Source organism: Pseudonaja textilis, chromosome 1 (genome assembly GCF_049901715.1).
Source record: "Pseudonaja textilis isolate UNSWEBS1 chromosome 1, rPseTex1.2, whole genome shotgun sequence".
Classification (NCBI taxonomy): Eukaryota; Metazoa; Chordata; class Lepidosauria; order Squamata; family Elapidae; genus Pseudonaja; species Pseudonaja textilis.
Window position 1 is genome coordinate 315,227,440 of NC_141990.1, and position 21,795 is coordinate 315,249,234.

A 21,795-nucleotide genomic window follows, 5' to 3' on the forward strand; every position below is an offset into this window, starting at 1 on the left:
GTTCTGGTAGGCCATGCCCACAATGGCCACACTCACCCAGCAACTGGGCAGTGAACCAGTTGCTGGGATTTTTGAATCTCACCTCTGCCTCCAGTCTGTATCGGTGCCAAAATCACCAAGCCGATCAAAGCTGAAGAAAACAGGGGTTTTCAATTCAATGTATGTGAAGGATATGTGTTTGTGTTTATTTTCATAGTCATAATGTACACTGAAGATGGTATTTGATTTCATTGTAATAACAATAAACTAAATTAAACTAAACTAAATATTGAAGAAGGTGGAGAAGACTCAGGTGGAGCAACAGGTCGATCTTGGCTATGTTCCAAGTCCCCCGTACTTACCAAAGAGATGGTATTTATTGTGTGGAAAATGTCCTTTCACACTTTCCAGCCTCAGGAGGTCCACCTGCAATGGGGAATCTAACAACATTTCATGCAGTTCCAGTTGTCCAAAACTACACTTATCACAAATCCAAGGCAGTCCCCAAAAGTCAGTACCCCACTGAGAGCTCCCCACTTCTCAGTAGATTTGATTACTTTGTAGGAATGTTAAATGTCAGAGATATTTATAGGCCTGCTATTTCCATCATTGGAGCACCAGCTTATGCCTTTCTTAATATGAAAAAAAAAATCTGGCTTCTATAGTTACAGAATGTATACATAAGACTTCAACCCTACAAGTCCCTTAAATGAGCAGCAGGAATGTCCAAGAATGGCAACCTTGCAAGACTAGCTGGTCGTTAACTTTGCCTTATTTAAAATGGGCCACGGCTATGAGGAAGTTGACCTCTAAGAAGTTAAAAGGAAAAATGGACAGTGGGGAAAATCAGTTTTCAGTGTGATGAGAGTAGGTAATATACAAATTGAGAAATTTTTTAAAAAGTGTTCTTGCATCCCACTGAGCCCCATTGTAATTCTTCCCAGAACATCCCTAGAGCAGCCTCTGAATCCCTGGATGCAAATGTTTATTTTAATTAAGCTCTCTGTAGGTAATAAAAGAGTAGGAAGAAACTTGAAATCCATTACAGTATTACTTAGGAATATGCATGCATGAATCAATTGCCCTTCCTTTCTTACACCATTTTCTCTGTTGTGAACTGTATATATATCAGTGCATCTCTTTGTTCTCTAAGGGAACCTAGTTATCACAAAACATCATCTTTACTGAGAACCTCTGAGATATGACATGGCACAAGGGATTGTTAAAATAATGTGTGTGTAGTGATATTATTTTCTAATTGCAACCACAAAACTCCACCACACAGCAGAAGTTGGGAATTTAATCTCTATTATATATATAAAAAGAAAGGAATAGAAACAGGAAATTGTACAAAGCTTTGGAAAACTATGGAAACAATTATATACACAGAGAAACATTGATATGGAACCTAACCTTTTAAAATACCAAAATAATGAAAGATTTAATTAAAAGAAACAAAAATTAGAACATATCCTTCTTCGAATTGTGGGAAATGAAAATATAGTCTATTTATCTGTTGGATTTAATGAGGCCTAAGTGAGTAGTATAGGTTCCAAGAAAGAGATATGAACCAAAGTCTTCAGCTAGGATAGTTTCATAATGGCTCCATTCAAAATCTAAGAAAGAAAACCTTAGGCTCCATTGTTATAGAGAAAAGGACTTTTACTGGAAATTAAAGTGGTAGCATCAGAAGAATACAAGATCTGAGGTATTAGGCACAAAAATCACATATATAAAGATATGCCAATATTCCCATCCCCAATAGTTCAAACTGGCCATCCAATCTGAGATGCATAAAATGTCAAATAAGAATTGTTGTCTTGTGTTGCTGCCTTTTGTTTCTTTCATTGGATTTTTCCACAACAGTTTAATAAACTTGTATTAACAACAAGCTTTCTTTCTGTATGGAGCACTGGCTCTCAACATGGACAACTGGAAGACATGGGATTAAAAAGGGCTGCATGATTATTGCTGCTAGCAGGATTATTTAAGTATTTATTCATTGACTGATTCATTCAACTTATATATCTGCCCACTTCAGACTACTGACTCTTACTGTAATTAGTTATAGCACTTGACAAGGCATTATTTAATGCACATGTTTCTCTTTCTCTGTCATCATGCTTAACAAATGCAGAGAAGAGCAACCAACATGATTAGGGGACTGGAGGCTAAAACATATGAAGAATGGTTGCAAGAATTTGGTATGTTTAGTTTAATGAAAAGAAGGACTAGGGGAGACATGATAGCAGTGTTCCAACATCTCAGGGGCTGTCACAAAGAAGAGGGAGTCAAGCTATTCTCCAAAGCACTTGAGGGCAGGACAAGAAGCAATGGGTGGAAACTGATCAAGGAGAGAAGCAATTTACAACTAAGGAGGAATTTCCTGACAGTTAGAACATTTAATCAGTGGAACAAATTGGCTCCATAAATTGTGAATGCTCCAACAATGGAAGTTTTTAAAAAGATGTTGGATAACCACTTTGTCGGGCTCGGCGATCCAACCATGATCTAACCAGTGTCCAAACATTCCCAACAAACAGTCCAAGGGCTGACAAGTGTCCCGACATCCTCTCCAGCAGTTCAGGGAAAGTAATGACGGTCCATCAGCTGTTGTGTGGGGTGGCTTCTGAAGTTGCTGCAGATTGCTGAAAATTCCTGATTTCTGAAGAATGCAGGCAGTTTGGGAGACATTAGATGTGCCGAGGGGCAGCTCTGCAAACCAGACTGTTTAGTCATTTAATCCTTGTTAAGCTGATGGATCTGCGGAGTTGGGTTAGGGGGAAGGTGTGAGCTGCAATATGCTGGAAAAAGAGAGGATGTGGGCTGTAAGGGTTAAGGGGAGGAGGAGATAGGTTCAATCGATTAGGCATGGGGTGGAGGCATGGACTTAATTAATGGGCAGATGTTAGGTTAATGGGGAGGGGAGGATATAAAGACAGCATGGAGAGGCAATTGCTCTCAACGCTGACTTTGCACAGAATATCATTGCTGTAGTTACTGATCGTGATTGGAAGACCTGCAATAAACTCTACCATCATATATCATTACTTGTGAGTAACGTCGTTTATTGGAAAAGGTGTCCAGTGCTCGACAGGATTTGACACACTTGTCTCAAGTGGTGTAGGTCTTCCTGCCTAGGCAGGGGGTTGGACTAGAAGACCTCCAAGGTCCCTTCCAACTCTGTTATTCTATTCTATTGCTATTTTAAATGTAATAAATAAATAAATAAACATGCTCCAAAGAAAAATTTAAAAGTTTCCCATGTGTGCATCAGTTAGAGATTTTTGTTCCTTATCATATTTTCCCTACAGTTAAGTTGGGGTCTCAGTAGGATAATGTAGCATTTGGGGAAAAAGATGCAAGCCAAGAGACCAGCCGCAGAGGCCAAGATGGAGAAAATCTCCACAGCCACCATGGATTTCCCTTTGGTGCTCAGGTAGGTGGGGACAAAAGTGATCCAAACACTGCAAAAGACCAGCATGCTAAAAGTAATGAATTTGGCTTCATTAAAGCTGTCAGGCAACTTCCTAGCCAGAAAGGCCACTGTGAAACTGATGAGGGCCAGGAAACCCAGATAGCCAAGGACAGTGTAAAACATTGAAGTTGAGCCTTCCTTACATTCCAAGATAACCTCTTCTACCAAGGAGTGGAAGTCCAAGTTGGAAAATGGGGGAGAGGTTACTAACCAGATGGCACAAAGAAGGGCTTGGACCAGGGGACAAGCTATGACAATGGAGTTGGTCAAGGGCTTTCCTAAGAGTTTCCTTGTCTTGTTCCCTGGCTTGGTGGCCATGAAGGCCAGAACCACCATGACAGTTTTTGCCAACACAGAGGAAACCGCAAGGGAAAAGAGAATGGCAAAGGCAGATTGTTGGAAGAGACAGGTGATCTTCCCTGGTTGACCAATGAAGAGGAAGGAGCAGAGGAAACAGAGCAGAAGGGAGACCAGAAGGATGTAGGTGAGATCTCGGTTGTTGGCCTTGACAATCGGTGTGTCACGATGTTTAAGGAAAATTGCCAGAACTGCCATTGTGATCATGGAAAGAGAAAGAGTGAGACAAACTAAAGTGTATCCCAGGGTGTCTTGATAGGCAAGGAAGTGGGTCTTCTTGGCAATGCATTGGTCCTTTTCCTTGTTGGGGTATTGGTCTTCAGGGCAGGGGTCACAGCGAGGTGCATCTGAAATTAAGAAGTCAAGCCCCAAATTGACATATGTGTAGCCATTTTAGTTAGGCTTAGTATATGTTCTTTTTCTTACTTTCTCTGTGGCAGTCATGGGGTAAGGGTTTTGGGCTTGCCACATTCCTGAGCAGGGAGGAGCGGAGATTAAGAGAGTGTTTTGGCTAGGTGATCTTTCTTCCCATGGGAAATGAGCTATCTATGCTCGGACCCCCTTGAGGTGGAGATTTATGACATCAAGCAACATTGAATTACTTCTATTGGAGAATGTGACTTTTGGGGGTTGTTTCTAACTTGTAATATTGTGGGATAATTCCAGGTTGTATCAGATCCCAAATTACCATGGACTTTGCCAATTTGATGCTTTCCTAAATAAAAGAATTTATTGTTTTGGAAGATGGACTTTGATCAATGCCATTATGAATATATTCCAAGCACTATTGTGCAAACCCTTGAAACTATAATAACTTTTATAATTTTATAACCTTTCAATCTCTTTCCCTCATGCAAGATGTTCATAATTGTTCTTTTGTTAGGAACTAAATTTTGCAAGGCAGAAAATGAGGAAGACCAATACAATTCTTCCAATTGTTAGAATCAACTTCTTTTGACTTAAGCATTGTATGTGATTGCTGCTTTATGTAATATATATTAGAAGTGGAGATCTTTTGATAGCTGTATGCAATGAAATTTCATTTTAATGTATGCCAATTAGTGTACATTCAAAGTGACAATAAAGTTATTGTAAGTCTCAGTGGTTCATTCATTCTGCTAGAGTAGAATCTTAATCTTTCTTTGTTCTTAGAATTTTAAAATAGTCATAAATACATGACTATATTAGGAAGATAGGCTAAGACTTGTCTTTCCATATAAATTCCATATAAAGATGGAATGATATATAAATAACAAGAAAATAAGTCAATGAAACAGTTGATCCACTAAAGAGGGAATTTTGCAAGGAAGTAACAGTTAGTAGAGAGAAAGCAGAGCTGCTTAACCTATTTGTTGCATCCATCTTCATGCAAAAAAGAAATTATAGCTCAACCTATCAAAAACAAAACTGTAAAAGACAGTTTAGAAATAAAATTAAAATAAGCAAGAAAATGGTAGAAGAACACCTGTCTGATCTTGATGAATATAAACCTCCAGGATCTGATGGATTACATCCCAGTACAAAAAAGAGCAACTAAGGTGACTAAAAGGCCTGGAGACTAAAACATATGAAGAACAGTTTCAGGAATTGGGTATAGCCAGTCTGAAGAAAAGAAGGACTAGGGGGTGACATGATAGCAGTCTTCCAGTATTTGAGGGGCTGCCACAAAGAAGGGGGGTCAAGTTATCTCTAATGATCTAAGTGCTAGAGCCCACTGTAACAACATTGCCAAAAAGGCATTAAGAGTTGTTAACCTGCGTAGCTTTTTCTCTGGTAATATTGTACTACTAACTAGAGCATACAAAACATTTGCTAGACCAATTCTTGATTACAGCTCATCTACCTGGAACCCACATTGCATTGGACATTAACACAATCGAGAGAGTCCAGAAATATCTCACGAGAAGAGTCCACCACTCCTCTACTTGCAACAGAATACCTTATGCCTCCAGACTTGAAATTTTGGGCTTAGACAATTTAGAGCTATGCCACCTTCGGTTCGACCTAGGCATAGTACATAAAATTATCTATTGCAATGTCCTACCCATCAATGACTACTTCAACCACAACAATACACGAACACACAATAAATACAAATTCAAGGTAAACTGCACCAAACTCAATTGCAGGAAATATGACTTCATCAATGGAATGGTCAATGCCTGGAATGCACTTCCTGACTCTGTGGTTTCTTCCCCAAACCCCAAAAACTTTATGTTCTGACCCAAACATGAACCAAAGGGAACAGATACCTTTTAATGATTCTTACAAATCCCTGGTTAAAAGGCTGCTGCAAACTAATTAACTTTGATAAGCATAAGTCTCACCAAAACTGAGTGAGGTTGCCAAGAGTAACAGATAAGAAATGTTTTGCAACACAAGAGTCTTCAAATACCAACTTAAGATACTGCAATGTCCACAAGACTGGAGTTTCAAAACATTTTTGCTTCCTACAAAGAACGTTCGATTCACAGCTGACTTTTATCTTTTTGAAGGAGGGGCCATTACTTGCAGCCTTACTCCCGAGTCACCCCTGCTGCTGCAGCTGCTCTTTCCTGTGATCAGCTCTGCACACATGTGCACTGGGCACAGGCTCCTCAGGAACCTCTTCATCATTGCTGCCAGCCCCCACAATTTCTGAAGGCAGCAATCCACTCTCTAATGGTCCTGGCCCCTCATCTGAGTCCTTGCTCTCCTCAGCTGTTCGCACCTGCTGCCGGCTAACCACAACACTTTAACCTTAGACTGTCTACCATGGACCTCACCATATTCCTAGGAGATCTGTAAGGGGGCGTGCACAAGTGCACCAATTGTGTCTACCAACCCTGTCCAAATGTTCCCTCTTTATTCGTATCCATTTCATGTATTCATAATCATCTTTATAGTTATATCTGTTATCTAACACATGCTTGACAAATAAATAAATAAATAAATATATCTTAAGAAAAGACTGGACAGCTATCTATCTGAAATGGTATAGGGTCTCCTGCTTGACCAGAGGGTTGGACTAGCAAACCTTCAATGTCCCTTTCAGCTCTGTTCTGATTGACTCCCAATGTCCTAAAAGACACAGAAAACCCACTCCCACAATCCTGAAAAATTGCTGCTAATAATCTACAGAATACAGAATAACAGAGTTAGGAAGGACCTTGGAGGTCTTCTAGTCCAACCCCCTGCTCAAGCAGAAGACTTTCAAAGAAGGCTGCCTTCAATGGGCAACACTTTAAATTTCATCATCTTGATTTGGCTCAACTGATTTGCTCCCTCAGGTTCTCTTCCAATCCTCTCCATCCAGCCTTTGCCAGACCTCTTCATTCCACTTTGAGGAACATCTTGAGCAACTTGCCTGTTTGATTAGAAATGGTCCCTTCTGGGCAAGAAATACATTCATAGCAGCAAATGGGCCTCCCCTCTGCAACTTTCCTGACCTGTCCTGGAAGGCAGTGTTCCACACATCGGGAGAAAGGCTTTGTCTGAAAGAAGAGATTTTTAGCATTGAGGGGGTAGAAACATTCAGCTCGGCTACAGGATCTGTATAAAAGTGTCCCCTCTCACTCCATTTTGATTACTACCAACTTGCCTTCCATGGAGGACCTGTATACTGCATGAGTCAAAAAGAGGGCTGTGAAAATATCTACAGATCCCTCACATCCTGGACATAAACTGTGTCAACTCCTACCCTCAAAATGACTCTAAAGAGCACTGCACACCAGAACAACTAGACACAAGGGGAGTTTTTTTCCTGAAACAATCACTCTGTTAAACAAATAATTCCCTCAAAACTGTTGAACTATTTACTAAGTCTACATTACTATCACTATTAATCTTCTCATCACTCCTATCACCCATCCCCTCCCATCTAATGACTGTATGACTGTAAGTTTGTTGCTTGTATCCTTACGATTTATATTGACTGTTTCCTAGTATGATTTGATTGTTGATTGAACCCTATGACTATCATTTAGTGTTGTACGTTATGATTCTTGATTCTTAACTAATGTACCTTTTCTTTATGTATACTGAGAGTATTTACACCAAGACAAATTCCTTGTGTGTCCAATCACACTTGGCCAATAAAGAATTAATTAATTAATTAGAGTTTTCATTTCAACAGCCCATTCCCCTTTACTTCTCTTAGCCCTGGAAGCAGCATTTGGTCCCCACCTGATTAGCCCATACAATGGCATTAGGATTGATGCTGTAACTTTCAGCTGAAGGAACCTCCATATCAACCCATCCGACTTTCTGTCGAAGGATCGTCATATTTGCAAAGACGATCCAGTTGAGGATGTCAAATCCTGCATATTTCATCCCAGTTTCTGAAAAGGAGACTTTCTCACCAGCAGTGTTGTTAAAGGCATTGTTTTTCAAGAAGGTATGGATCTGAAATTGTAAAACAAGCAAACACACAAGTCCATTAAAACAAAGGTGGGCTACACATACTGTAACAATCAGTTCGCCAAAAATGTGAGCACATGCGCGTGGCTGCAAAAACAAGGGGATTTCCTGTGTGTGGCAGCTGCGTTAAGTAGAGTGGGCGAGGCACAGAAAGAAGCTCGGTGGTTGTAATGAGCAGTACAGGTGAGCTGGTCTGAATTGGCAGCAGCCCACCACTGCATGAAAGGGAAGCAAGTCAATACAAAGAGTTTTAAAATTATAATAAGTGGAAGAAATATTATTCTGAATGCAGGAAAAAGAAAGAGAGATGGGGTTAGCCAGAATTTCTCCAACAGTCCTTTTACAGGCAATCTGTTTGTTTCTTTTAGTTCATTATGCACTGCTGCAGAACTACAATAGCAAGTGTGCTGTTAGCTGATGGAGAAAGAAACCTTTGATGAATAAGAAGGCAAATAAATTTCACCTTAAGGAAAAGAAGAAAATTATTTCCCCCACAAATGAAAAGTGTGGAGGGAGACAAATATGCCTGTCTTAAAACAAGATTTTATTTAGTTTGTAAAATATGACCTGTTGTTACACGAGAATCCCAAACTGAGCTGTAAGTTGAGGCAAAGTTCCATATCTGGAATGACTAAATCTTGAGCTTCAAGGTTTGGATCTACACACTATTGCAAAGGAAAAAAAGGTGCTTGGAAGAGTAAATGAATAAAAAAATCCTGTGCCAGATAATGTCTCTGCAAAATCTTATTGGTTAATCCATTAATCCAAGGAATGGATGAGATCCATCAATATTACATGTTGCTGCAACTTTGGTAAGATAGAAAAAAATGTGAGATAGACAGGACCACCCAAATATGGATTCACAACTGCTGACCAACCATACTCAACATGTAGTCATACTCAACTAATCAACTCTAATGGAATTAGAGTTACGTGGAGGGAAGTATGCGGTGGGTACCCCAAGGTACTGTTTTAGGCTCAGTACTATTCAACATCTTCATATGTGATTTGAATGAAGGGATAGATGGGGAACCCATCAAATTTGCAAATAACACTAAACTAGGGCAATAGCCAACACTTTGAACAATAGGCTTAAAATTGAGAAGAATGTTGACAGACTTGAACATTGGGCTCTATCCAATAAAATGCAATTCAGTGGACAGAAAAGTAAAGTTCTACATTTAGCAAGAAAAACCTGGCACAGAGATGCACAGTAGAATAGGTTATATCTTGCCCAACAGCAGTAACTGTGAGAGGAATCTGAGGGAAGACATAAATGGTATGTTCCAATATTTGAGGGGCTTCCACAAAGAAGAGGGGGAAAACCTATTCTCCAAGGCATCTGAGGGCAGGACAAGAAGGAACAGATGAATGAATGAATGAATGAATGAATGAATTTTTTATTGGCCAAGTATGATTAGACACAGAAGGAATTTGTCTTGGTGCTTAAGCTCTCAGTGTACATAAAAAGAAAAGATACATTCATCAAGAATCATAAGGTACAACACTTAAGGATAGTCATAGGGTACAAATAAGTAATCAAATCATACTAGGAAACAGTCAATATAAATCATAAGAATACAAGAAGGAACAGATGAAAACTAATCAAGGAGAGAAGTAACCTAGAACCAAGGAGAAATTGCCTGACAGTTAGAACCATTAATCAGTGGAACAACTTGCCTCTAGAAGTTGTGAATGCTCCAATACTGGAAGTTTTTAAAAAGATGTTGGATAACCATTTGTCTAAGATGGTGTAGGGTTTCCTGCCTAAATGGGGATTGGACTAGAAGACCTCCAAGGTCCCTTCCAACTCTGTTATTCTATTCTATTCTATTCTATTCTATTCTATTCTGTTCTGTTCTGTTCTGTTCTGTTCTGTTCTGATCTGATCTGATCTGATCTAGTCTAGTCTAGTCTAGTCTAGTCTAGTCTAGTCTAGTCTCTTCTAGTCTAGTCTAAAATGACAACCTAGAGTGGTAGAATTGGGCACCCATGAGAGATGATTTCCCCCTTACATTGACATGAGATTATTTTGTTTTCTTACTATATATCTTATTTCTTATTGTCACTTACTTCATTATTTCCCTTTTATGAATCTTTTGCTGAATTTTCACAAATGTCAAGATATGAGATTTAAATAAAAAAAAGTACTTAGACAAGATAATGGAGATCACAAGAAGAAGTGAATCAATCCTAAAGCAGAGTAAAGTGAGGTTAAGGAAGAGAAGGTTGCATTCCTTGGCCAGAAGGGAAGGAGATGAGAGTTACCTGCCAGGGCTTCACAGAGAGGTAAAAGTGTGGCTTCTTTCCCCCTCTCTTCAATGCCCATTGTGATTCCAACTGATGTAATGCATGTGCCACAGAATAGGCAGCATTGTAGATGCTGTAGCTGAAACCGGTCATCTTTCCATCAAAGAGGGAGGATGGGAGGGTGTCCAGGTTCTCTTCTCCTGTGCAAACCCTTTGGCCATCAGGTGAGCCCACACCTGCCTTCAAAACCTCACAGTCAAATACAACTTCCCACCAGCCTGGAAGAAAGACATCTCCATGGGGTTCATGTGGATTCAGAGCCCAGAGATAATCTTTGAATCCTGGCACTGGGTTTGTGTGAACCGTGAAGGACAAAGCACCATGGAGGGTTTTTAATTTCACCCAATCGTAATGATAGCCAATCGCTGAAAATTCCCATTGGGTGGTCAGGATCCAGACCTTCCCAGTAGTAGTTTGATTCTCTTCTTCATAAATGTAGAGGGCTGCTATAAGGTTTTGCAGAGTATTTGAATCTCCTGAGATAATCACAACTTGAGCATCATTGTTCAAAATGGTCCATAGCACATCAACTTGATCATTGTGCAATTCATTGAACAAAGAGATTTGGTTAAGGATCTGTTTTGCAAATTGCACACAAATGTCATATTGGGCGAGGGTGGTATTAAAAATCTGGATGAAGTGATCACTGCTCTCTGACCTCTGAACAACCACCCCAATCCAGTTCCACTGGAAATACAGAAGGAGCCGGACAATGGCTGCATTCTGTAGGTGATACTGAGGATCGATCTGGTAGAAAGTGGGGAACTGGGTCTTATCCCTCAAAACTGGGTCAGAGAAGCGATAACCTAGCTGAAAGGAGGGTGGAGATGGAGAAAAAGGAAGAGGTTAATCAAGGAAAATGGTACCTGTATTTTTTGTTACTAACCTTAGACCATCCAAACTAGCTGGGTATCCAATCTAGATACCAATCCACACAACTTTGTATCTTCATGAGATGTTTTCTACTGGTCACAGAATTGGCTCTGCAAGTTGTTGGCAGTAATTACACAAAGTAGAGCTTACAGCAGATGTGTCAAACTCAAGGTGCAGGGGATAGATCCAGCCCATGAGGTGCTTAGATCTGGTGAGAGGGGCCTTCCTAGAAACAGCAAAGGAGTAGGCCATGGTTCCTCTGCCAGCAAAAATTCAACTCATGAGGGCCATGGGCAGACCTCCCATACTCCATTTTTTCTGGCAGATGGCTTCAGGAAGCCATCACAGATAAAAACACAGCTCGTGAGGGCTGCGGGCAAACCTCCCAAACTGGCAGAGGGTTGCAGGAAACCATTGCAGCCAAAATGGAGCTTGGGAGCCTGTTTTCACTGGCAAAGTGCTCAGACCACCACAGGCACACCTGACAAAAGTGAAGTTGAGCTGGACACACCGACCCTTGACACACCCACCCCAACCCCCCAAGGTCAAACACAACCTTGATGTGGCCCTCAATGAAAATGAGTTTAACATCCCTGGCTTACAGCATCCCCCGCTTTCATCAGGTTGCATGTTCACATACCTGAGAAATCTTGAAATTGCCTAACAGGGTTGCCATCTGATATGAGATTCTGGAGTTGAGACCCCCAAGGATAGAGAGAAGGTTATCCTGTATGTCACACTTAAAGTTAGGGAAAAATTTTCCCCGGCTGGAGAGCAGAGACAGGCTGACGTCTTGGGCCATGCTTGCATACTGATTCTCTTCGTAGATGCGGAAGCCCAGGGTGATGTTGGGGAGAAGGTGTGGGTCTTTGTTGATCTCTTGAATGGCAAATGCCAAGGCCAGGATGTGTTGGTAGTTCTTGGGAATAGGTCTTTGTTGCAAGTGTTGGAGGACAAAAATGTTAGAGGACAAAAAGTGTTAGAGGACAAAAATTAGAAAGGAGCAGGAGGGAGATTTTTTGTTAAGAAAGCATTATCAGAATTCTAGGACTTAATCATAAAACAGATTGATATAATTTCTTTTACTACTATCAGAAGACAGGATTGCTGTCAATCAGTTGAACCTGTTATTATTGTCATCAGTGTACGACAAAGCCTCCTCTCTTTTTCTCCGCAGGACATTTCTCTGAGTTGATACACAAGTTAAACTATAATGGGGAATTACCTCAACACATGTTAATAATTCCCTATTAGAAGAATGAGTGCATACAGGGAGACGTAGTGAGAGTGGTGAGGAATAACACACAACCAGCACACAGATACACTGCATAGTAAAATGTAGATTTTACTTCCACTAAACGGTTAAGCAAAGTCCAACAAGCAGTCCAAGTCATGGTTAAAGCAGTCAGTTAGTCCAGGGATAATTCAAATATCAAAGTCCAGTATCATAAACAGTTCAGTAACAGACTTACAGCAATCCAAGAAGAACGACGATCAGCAACAGTCAATAGGGAAAAATGCAGGAACCAAAAACAGCGAACATCAGAACATCTAGCAACAACAGAACTAACAACCCAAGTTTCTGGCTCCATCTTATGGCCATTTGAGGAACCACACCCAATTATAATTACACCATTCCTTTAAAGAGACAGTATTAAATGTCTATCCTGGTTTATATATTTCCAACCCAACTGTTGGGTGACTATCAACTCCTAACATTCTCCCCTTTGGGTAGGGCAATATATAACACCTTACAGTTTAAGTCCATAATCATCACAGAAAGCCTTCTGCTTTACAGAGCCTTGGGCTTTTGCAAATGATCAGCAATGCTATTTTCTGACATGCAGTACTCCAGTTTAATCATTTTATTTTGCACACATTGTCTCGCATTTAAATATCTTAAATCTCTGTGTTTTGATCTTGTCTTTACAGCAAGATTGGAAGCCATCTGTATTGTTGATTGGTTGTCTTCATAAACAACAATAGAATATGTTACATCAATTCCCATATCAATCAATAGTGGCTTATAATAAACTAAATCTGTACATAAAAGAGAAAAACATGAGAATTCAGCCTCCATTGTTGATAAACTTAGATGTTTTTGTTGAATAGACCTCCATCCAATCAACACCTTTCCTAATAATACTACAGTACCTGACGTTGATTTACGTGCATTTACATCTGTAGCAAAACTTGCATCAGAAAATGCAGTTAAACTTAGTTCTTCCTTAGCTTCCAAGTATAATGCATAATGCATCATTTGTTTCAGATATCTTAACACATATTTAGCAGCTTTCCAGTGCCTTTCAGTTGACTCACCATTCAACCTCGCTAATTGGTTAACACTGTATACTATATCTGGCCTTGACCAATTAATGAGGTAAGATAAGCTACCAATCAAGGACTGATAAATATCTGTATCAAAAACAGGACTTTGTACATCACTATGGCTAAATTCCTGGCTCATTGGTGTTTTAGCTGGTTAACAAAGTTCCATTTTAAAATTATTTAGTAGTTGGTTAAATTTATCTGCCTGTGAGATTTTGTATCCTCCCCTAGTTTTATCTATCTTTAAACCAAGATATTGTTTAATTTCACCTAATTGTTTTATTTTAAATTTCTTTTCTAATAGTGAAATTATTTTAGTAGCTTTTTGCTCAGTTTTGGTGATTAATGCTATGTCATCAGTGAATAATAGCAACAATGAAATTATACAATCATTTTCCCTTTTGAACAAACATGGCTCAGCCATGCCAGCTACAAAACCTATCGTAGTTAATTCCTATACACTGGTTTCACTCATATCCTGATTGCTTTAAGCCATAAATACTCTTTTTCAATCTCCAGCAATCAGTTGTATTATCATTTTTGATACCTAAAGGTTTCTTTAAATATATAGTATATTGCAACGGTGCACGCAGATATGCCGTCTCCACATCTAAATGATTTATAATGTATTTCTCCTTAGCTGCCCACACTAATGCTGCTCATAATGTAGTAGCTTTCAGACTAGGTGCAAATACCTCATCGTAGTTGTTTGCTGTCAGACTGAACCCTTGTGCTACTAACCTGGCTTTATGGGTAACAGTCCCATCCACACCTGTCTTAAGTTTATAAATCCACTTACACCCTATAATATGTTTACCTGGTGGTAACCTGACATTTTTGTATACCTCCAACCTTTGTAAGGATTTCAGTTCTTTATTCATCGCTTCCTGCCAAGCAGCCTGATCCTTAGCAGGATACAGTTTCAGTTCATTATAGTTACCAGAAACTGTATTCACTTGGCATACAATACTCGCCTGATATCTATCAGGTGGTTGTGTTACTCAGATTGATAATACAGGGCTTACCGGTAATACAGGGCTTCCTGTTCCACATGCTCCTGTTCTTCTACTTCCTCCTGTGCCTGTTCTTCCTCTTTAATGGCTATTGATGGTTTAACTATTTCATCATTTGGGACTACTTTGGTGTCAATAATAACATCATTGTTGGATTCCTGTTCCAGTTTATGCCACCCAACATGCTCAAGAAATTTAGCACTAGCGCTGCAGTAAATATTAGCTGTGCTTTGATCCCAAAATCTAAATGATCTATGGTTCGCCTTTTAACCTACAAAAAATAATTTCCTAGCTCTATGTTGCCCTTTCAGTCTTACTTGTGAGGGAATATGTACCCTGCTGGAGCTCCAAATGTGTGTAGATAACTTAATTTTGGCTTTCTGCCATGCCAATGAGTGAATGGCAATTCACCAGTTGTTGTTTTCAGCACATTGTTTAAAACATGGTTGCTACACATTATGGCCTCACCACACAGTGTTTCAGGCAAACCTGAATCAGATAACATAGTGCGAGCCATAACTTGTAACTTTTGCCCTCTTCATTCTATAAACAAGTTATGTTGTGGTCTGTAAGGTGCAAAAGGTTTATGCTCGACAGCAGCAAATTTTAACATCGTTTGGAATCTATTATTAATAAACTCAGTCCCGTTATCCGTAACTAAAGTCATTACCCTATGTTTCATTTTTCTTTCTGCAAAACTTAGCCAATTAAAGAAATGTTGGAATGTTTCTGTTTTGTTTTTCATTAAATAGCAGAAATCGTATCATGAGTAATGGTCCATTATACTCAAAAGATAGCAGGCACCTCCCAAACTGGGTTTCTTAGGACCAGTCATGTCAGCAAAAACAACCTCTAAAGGTTCTTTGGTCTTAAACCCATTTAGTCTGTTTGCAGGAGTAACCTTACTTTTCTCCTGGTTACAGGCATTACAGTTTAATGTAGTTGCTACAGGGTTTTAATTTTATTCCCTCTGACAATTCAACAGCGTGTTTGAGCATTTTGAAATTAATGTGCCCCAGACGTCTATGCAGTAAATGTATACATTTGTCATGTGGCTTAATGTTCTTATAAACTGAGTTAGCCATCTGCAACTGGTCATCATGTATCATATATAAATCATTCTCTAAAGTAGAAGTAACATTTTTACCCCCTTTCTCTATTATACAGTTATCTCCCCTAAAGGTTACTACATAACCAATATTAATTAAAGCCCTTACTGATAACAAATTAAATTTCAGTTTAGGTACATATAACATAGATAAATGCTTATTTATGCATGAACAATATGCAGTACCTTCACCAGACGCTTTCATCTTCCATCCATTTGCCAATGATACATGTTGCTTACTCATGGACATCTTTACAAACCTCTCTCTATTTCTTGTAATGCATTGAGATGCTCCACTATCAACTACCCATAAATCATGGTTTCCATTTGAATTGCTAGACATAGCTAAATTAACATTCTTCTTAGCCTTCTGGTGATTACTAGTATTTTGTCATTTTCCATTCATACAGAATCTAGCTATATGTCCCCTAGCCCCACAAGAAAAACATTTCCTAACAGTATAGGCAGTTGAACACAAATCCTCTTCTTGTGGTTGTTTCTTCCTCAGTTGGTCCCTATCCAGCTGTCTTCTTGCCTCTTCTAACAATCATCCAGTTATATCAGTCAATGTCAGTTTATCTTTGGGCAGGACTTCCATTGAAGATACGTAATAATCATAACTTTCATCCAATGAGGAAAGAATGATGTAAACTTGATGCAGCTCTGAAAATATCAGTTCTTTTTCATGTAGCTCTTGAAAAGTTCTTTTCATGAAGTTCAAATGAGCTAACATATCTCCACCTTTCAGAAGACATGCTCTAAACAGTTTATGTGTAAGATGTATGTGTGCATCTACACTGTCATGAACATAAATCCTCTTCAAATTCTCCCAACACTTAGCAGCAGACTCTTCTCCACGAATATGGACTAGCTGCTGGTCACTCAATGTTAGTCAAATTATACAAAGAGCTTGTTCATTATTCCGTTTAAAGTCAGCTAACTTTTTGGCATCATCCTCATTATTTGGATCCCAAGCATTTACATCCGGTGGATCCTGAACTGCAGCCCATAACCCTTCCCTACGCAGAAGTAGACTACACTTCATAGACCAGGAAACATAGTTTGTTCCATCCAACCAGGTTATCAGTGATAGACTTGTTGACGGGTCTTGTGCCATCTTTACCAGGATAGTAGCTCACAATTAAGCAGTAAACAGCTGTCTGTATATGTTCCTGTGTATTCATAGTAACTCAGTTATCTGAGCCTGGTATGGCCTGGGCCCATAAACAGTGTTGAGGTAATTTCCCGTTAGGAGAATGAATGCACACAGGGAGACGTAGTGAGACTGGTGAGGAATAACACACAACCAGCACTCAGATACACTGTATAGTAGATTTTACTTCCAGTAAATGGTTAAGCAAAGTTCAACAAGCAGTCCAAGTCATACACGGTTAACGCAGCCTGTTTTCAGTCCAGGGATAATCCAAATATCAAAGTCCAGTATCATAAACAGTTCAGTAACAGACTTACAACAATCCAAGAAGAATGACAATCAGCAACAGTCAATAGGGAAAAATGCAGGAACCAAAAACAGTGAACATCAGAACATCTAACAATAACAGAACTAACAACCCAGGTTTCTGGCTCCATCTTATGGCCATTTGAGGAACCACACCCAATTATAATTACATCATTCCTTTAAAGAGACAGTATTAAATGTCTATCCTGGTTTATATATTTCCAACCCAACTGTTGGGTGACTATCAATTTCTAACAACATGAGCTCTATTCAAGACACTATTAACTTTTCCAAAAGGACCTTTTCAGTCCAGTTAAGGAAATCTGGCTGATCATCTTGATAAACTACACGTTATTATATCCAGTCATGGAGATCTTAAATGCTGACATTTTCTGCCCCATCTTCCCAAGCACTTTTTCCCAATCTGGCATCTGATCATGTTCCCAGGTGTTAAATGGCTTTTTTTTTTTTTGAAAAAAAGTTTTATTAATTTTAACCATGAACAAAAACACATAGTGTTTTTAACACCAAGTGTTAAATGGCTTTTAGGTGGCTTTATAAATCCAATAAATTATGGATAGGGTTAGGGAAAGAAATACGTCTGTGCTGAAATGATACTCAATGCCATTTATAAATTATGATCTGATGTTACACCAAAGTCCTAAATGAACTGGAAGTTGAGACAACGTTCCATTTCTGGAGTGACTAGATCTTCAGCTTCAAGGATTGGACCTACATGCTACTGCGAAGGGGAAAAAAAGGTGCTTGGAAAAGTAAATTAATAGGAAAACTCCAGTGCCACATGCCTTCTCTGTAAAATCTTATTGGTTAAGCAGTTCATCCAAGTAATGAATGAGATCCATCAATATTGTTGCTGCATGTTGCTGCTTGGAAGTTTCTCTAAGTTTTCTCATTTCTTCATTGTTTCCCTTATCACCTTTTTCTGGCCAGAAGTTGACTCAGCCTTCCATCCTTCTGAGGTGGGTAAAATGAGGACCCAAATTGTTGGAGGCAATAGGCTGACTCTGTAAACTGCTTTGAGAGGGCTGTAAAGCACTGTGAAGCCATATAAAAGTCTAAGTGCTGCTGCTATTGCTATTAAGCTGATATATCTGGATGCCCACCCCAGTTAGAAAAAGCCCTTTCAGGGGAAGAAGGCAGAGCCTCCATGCTGACAGACCGTAGATTGCATCTCTCTGCGGCTATGGTCCGAGCTCTTTCATTGGAGAGCCCCGATCATTACGATTGGGACTGAAGCTGCCTTGGAGGGCGACAGAGTAAGGGGGAGCCGCAAGCCAGGTTGAGGGGAGCCGCATCTCCCCCCTGGGCTTGGTCTTTTTTCCCCCAAAGATGACTGCAGCGGTGGTTTAAAATGGCACCCTGAAGAGGAGGACTCAGCTGGATTAAGATTTGTGCAGGAGGGAAGAGAGAGGTGGATAACATCTGAACTGAGACAACTGGGCAATATAACTAAACAAAAGTACCCCGGGATTAAGGTAATATGGAATTTTTAAGAAAAGAAAAGTGAGCGGTGAAATTACAAAGGGACAGGGGAAAAAAAGAAAGTATTTTTGACAGCTAAGTGGGGCTTCGAACCGGGAAAGGAAGAAGCTGGAACTAAAGATTTAATTAAATTGGACTAAAATATTTTGGGAATAAACAGGCATAAAATAAAGCTGGACTTAAGATTGTCAAAAAATAATAATAATAAAGTTTACAAATTGGAGACTGGAATGTGCTGGAATATTGAGGTTCAAAAAACCCTAAATAAAAAAATAGGGGAAAAGGTGAAGACTTTGTATAATGGAGAGTGCTACCTTTTGATGAAAAGGGAAAGCATCCTGTTTCTAAATGAACTTGTGTGGATATAACATTAAAGAAATATTGAAATAAAGTAAGAATCTTAGAAAGTGAAAGCAGAACTAGAAGAAAAAAGCAAGGAAAGACTGACTGTGGGATTGATTGATGTTTTTGGTATAAACCCTGGGCTGGAATAACTGAGAACTTCAGAAAATTGAAAGAAGAAAGAAGGAAAGTAAAAGTGTTTTTTTGTGGACTTCAACAATCATAAAATACAAGAGTGTGTAATGATGATATCTCTTCGGGAATTAAAAATGGAACTTAAAAAATATGAGAGAATTACTACAGGAAAGAGGTGAATCACTTTGCTCTGTGTTAGCAAAAATGGAAATGGCAATTGAAGAACAAGAAGAAAGAGCTTCAAAGGAGGAGGAGTCGATTCAAGGAGAAGACATTTTAAATAGACAATTAACACAAAGAACACTACAAAGAAATGGGGGGAAAAGGAAGGTTAAAAAGTTGAGATTCAAGAAGGCAATCAAAAGGGGGAATACCTGTGAAGTCAGGAAAGGCAGAAAGACCCAGCAAAAAGGGGGAAAGGAAGATATTAAGAAAGAGAGGGATATAAACTGGAATGAGAAAAAATATGGGGAAAAGATGGGGAGGAGAAGCAGTAAGAAACAGGTGCATGAAATAAAGAAATACAGAAATAGTAAAATGTTGAAAAGAAATTGTTTTTTCAGAGATAATGGTTGATTAAAAAGGGGATTCTGCAGGGTGACAAGGGGTAATAAGAATATTTCTGCAATTCAAAATATTTATTAAAAATCAAGGGGGGAAAATATGCTGCGGAATCCAAGTGAAAAGATGTAATGATTATTATTGTAACTTCTTAAAAATAATGGTTTATTGGGAATTAAGATGAGGGAATAAAGGTATATTTTATTCATTGAGGTGTCACACTCAAAACAGTAAAAGGGGGGAAACCTATACTTGGTTTTTTTTTAGTGTTAAAATTTCTATTAATCTAGAATTTATAAAAAGAATGTGTAATGGAAAGGGAATATGACACACTAAAGAACCAACTAAATTAATAAGTTAATATAGGCTATTAAAAGCAAGGAGAGACATTGGTAACTTTATTTATTTATTATTATTATTATTATTATTATTATTATTATTATTATTATTATTATTATTATTATTATTATTATTATTATTATTATTACTATGCAAACACATATTGTTTATCTTTATTTTTAAAATAAATATTAAAGGATTATATTTGAAATAATTGAAATGAAACAAAAAGATGTTTCAATGGAGATTAATGAAAGAGGCTAGAATTAATGTGTTTGTTTCTCTCCTTACTGAAAATTTGGAATGGAAAAGGTAATAATAGAATTAAGTATGCATATATCAATGTATAATTGCTGTCATATTTGTATGTAAAGGTGATGACCCAGAAACATGTTGTCCACTAAAAAGAGATTTTTTTTTTAATGTGAAAAACTGAATAAAGTTTGTTAAAAAAAGAAAAGAAAAGAAAAAGCCCTTTCAATGTGTGAGAATGTGGAACTTTTTCTGTTGGGGAATCTCAAAGAAGCTCATTCCACTGACCTAGAAGTGCCCAGGATTAACCAGAGATCTGTGGGAAGCCACACTTGGTGGGACAAAAGACAGACCTTCTCTATGTGAAATATATACAAGCATGAAGGATGATGTTACAAATTATCAGAATAATGAGATGGGGAAAATGAATTCAGGCCAACTGTAAGATAGGAGACCCTAGAGTTATTTCTCCCCAAGTTCAATCCAAATTGGCTTCTCTATAATGTGTATTTCAGGAACACAGGGGAAAAAGTTGACTCCCTTATGTGACAAGCTTTTCCTCACCACTGAAGAGTCTTGGGGCTTCAGAAGAGGATTGGTGGAAATTGAGTCATCAAATTCAATGTGTCCTAATAAGGAAAATTCTAAATCAGCATAAACTAGGTGGGATTTAAATCTGCCATATCTTCAAGACTGCCTTTGCATGTTGCACTGAGAAAAAAGACAATAAATGAGACACTTACATAGAAAAGGCATCCCAATTAGCAGGAGGCTCCTCTAAAGGAAGCATTGGGACTAAAATAATGGAGAGGGGCAGATTTCCACCAATAATCAGATTTCCAGGTCTGTAATAGTCTTTTTGCACTAGGAAAGGTCTCCTCCAGAAGCAGTTTGGCCTCAGGTCCATCAGGACAGCTGCAGGCAAGGTCCATAGCAACATTAAAAGCCAACTCATTGTCCACAGTAAGAGAACTTCTTCCTAGAGCAAGTCAACATGGGATGATGTAGAGAATGTTACACTCTGATGACTTCAGAGGGCTCAGGTAGGGTTTTAAGTCTTTAAGATAAGCATTCAACTCACTCCAATTCCAAAGGGACTCAGCCATATTATTCAGAGCATGCTAGGTAAACATGTTTTGAATGGACACATGCTTCTTTATGCTTGGTGCGGGGGGGAGGTTAATCTCTGGGACTCTACTGAGCTGAAGTAAGAATTGCTAGTGTTTGATGAATCCCAGGAGATATTAATGTCTCCTTATCCCCATAACTTTGGAGTCCATGAAATTTTAGCGAGAGGGAAACTCATTTGTGAACCCACAATTGTGTTTCTTAGTCTGTAAATTGGACAACTGCGATTGGA

At 38.8% G+C, this 21,795-nt stretch overlaps 1 protein-coding gene across 1 annotated transcript; it reads right to left on the reverse strand.

The window, feature by feature from the left end:
• Positions 1-3,231: 3,231 nt before the first annotated feature.
• LOC148128322 (vomeronasal type-2 receptor 26-like) lies at positions 3,232-14,423 on the reverse strand. The gene is made up of 6 exons (XM_087933853.1): positions 14,419-14,423; positions 12,036-12,327; positions 10,481-11,332; positions 7,979-8,197; positions 7,161-7,287; positions 3,232-4,161 (listed from the first exon to the last, which is right to left on the reverse strand). Exons 1-6 carry the CDS (start codon positions 14,421-14,423, stop codon positions 3,257-3,259), a joined length of 2,400 nt encoding a protein of 799 aa, XP_087789979.1. The 3' UTR covers positions 3,232-3,256.
• Positions 14,424-21,795: the final 7,372 nt, after the last annotated feature.

Coding starts and splice junctions, on each gene's coding strand:
- LOC148128322 (XM_087933853.1), bottom strand. Junction 11,333..12,035: donor GCAATTTCAAGATTTCTCAG/GTATGTGAACAT, acceptor CCCTCCTTTCAG/CTAGGTTATCGCTTCTCTGA. Junction 8,198..10,480: donor TCTCTGTGAAGCCCTGGCAG/GTAACTCTCATC, acceptor TTACAATTTCAG/ATCCATACCTTCTTGAAAAA.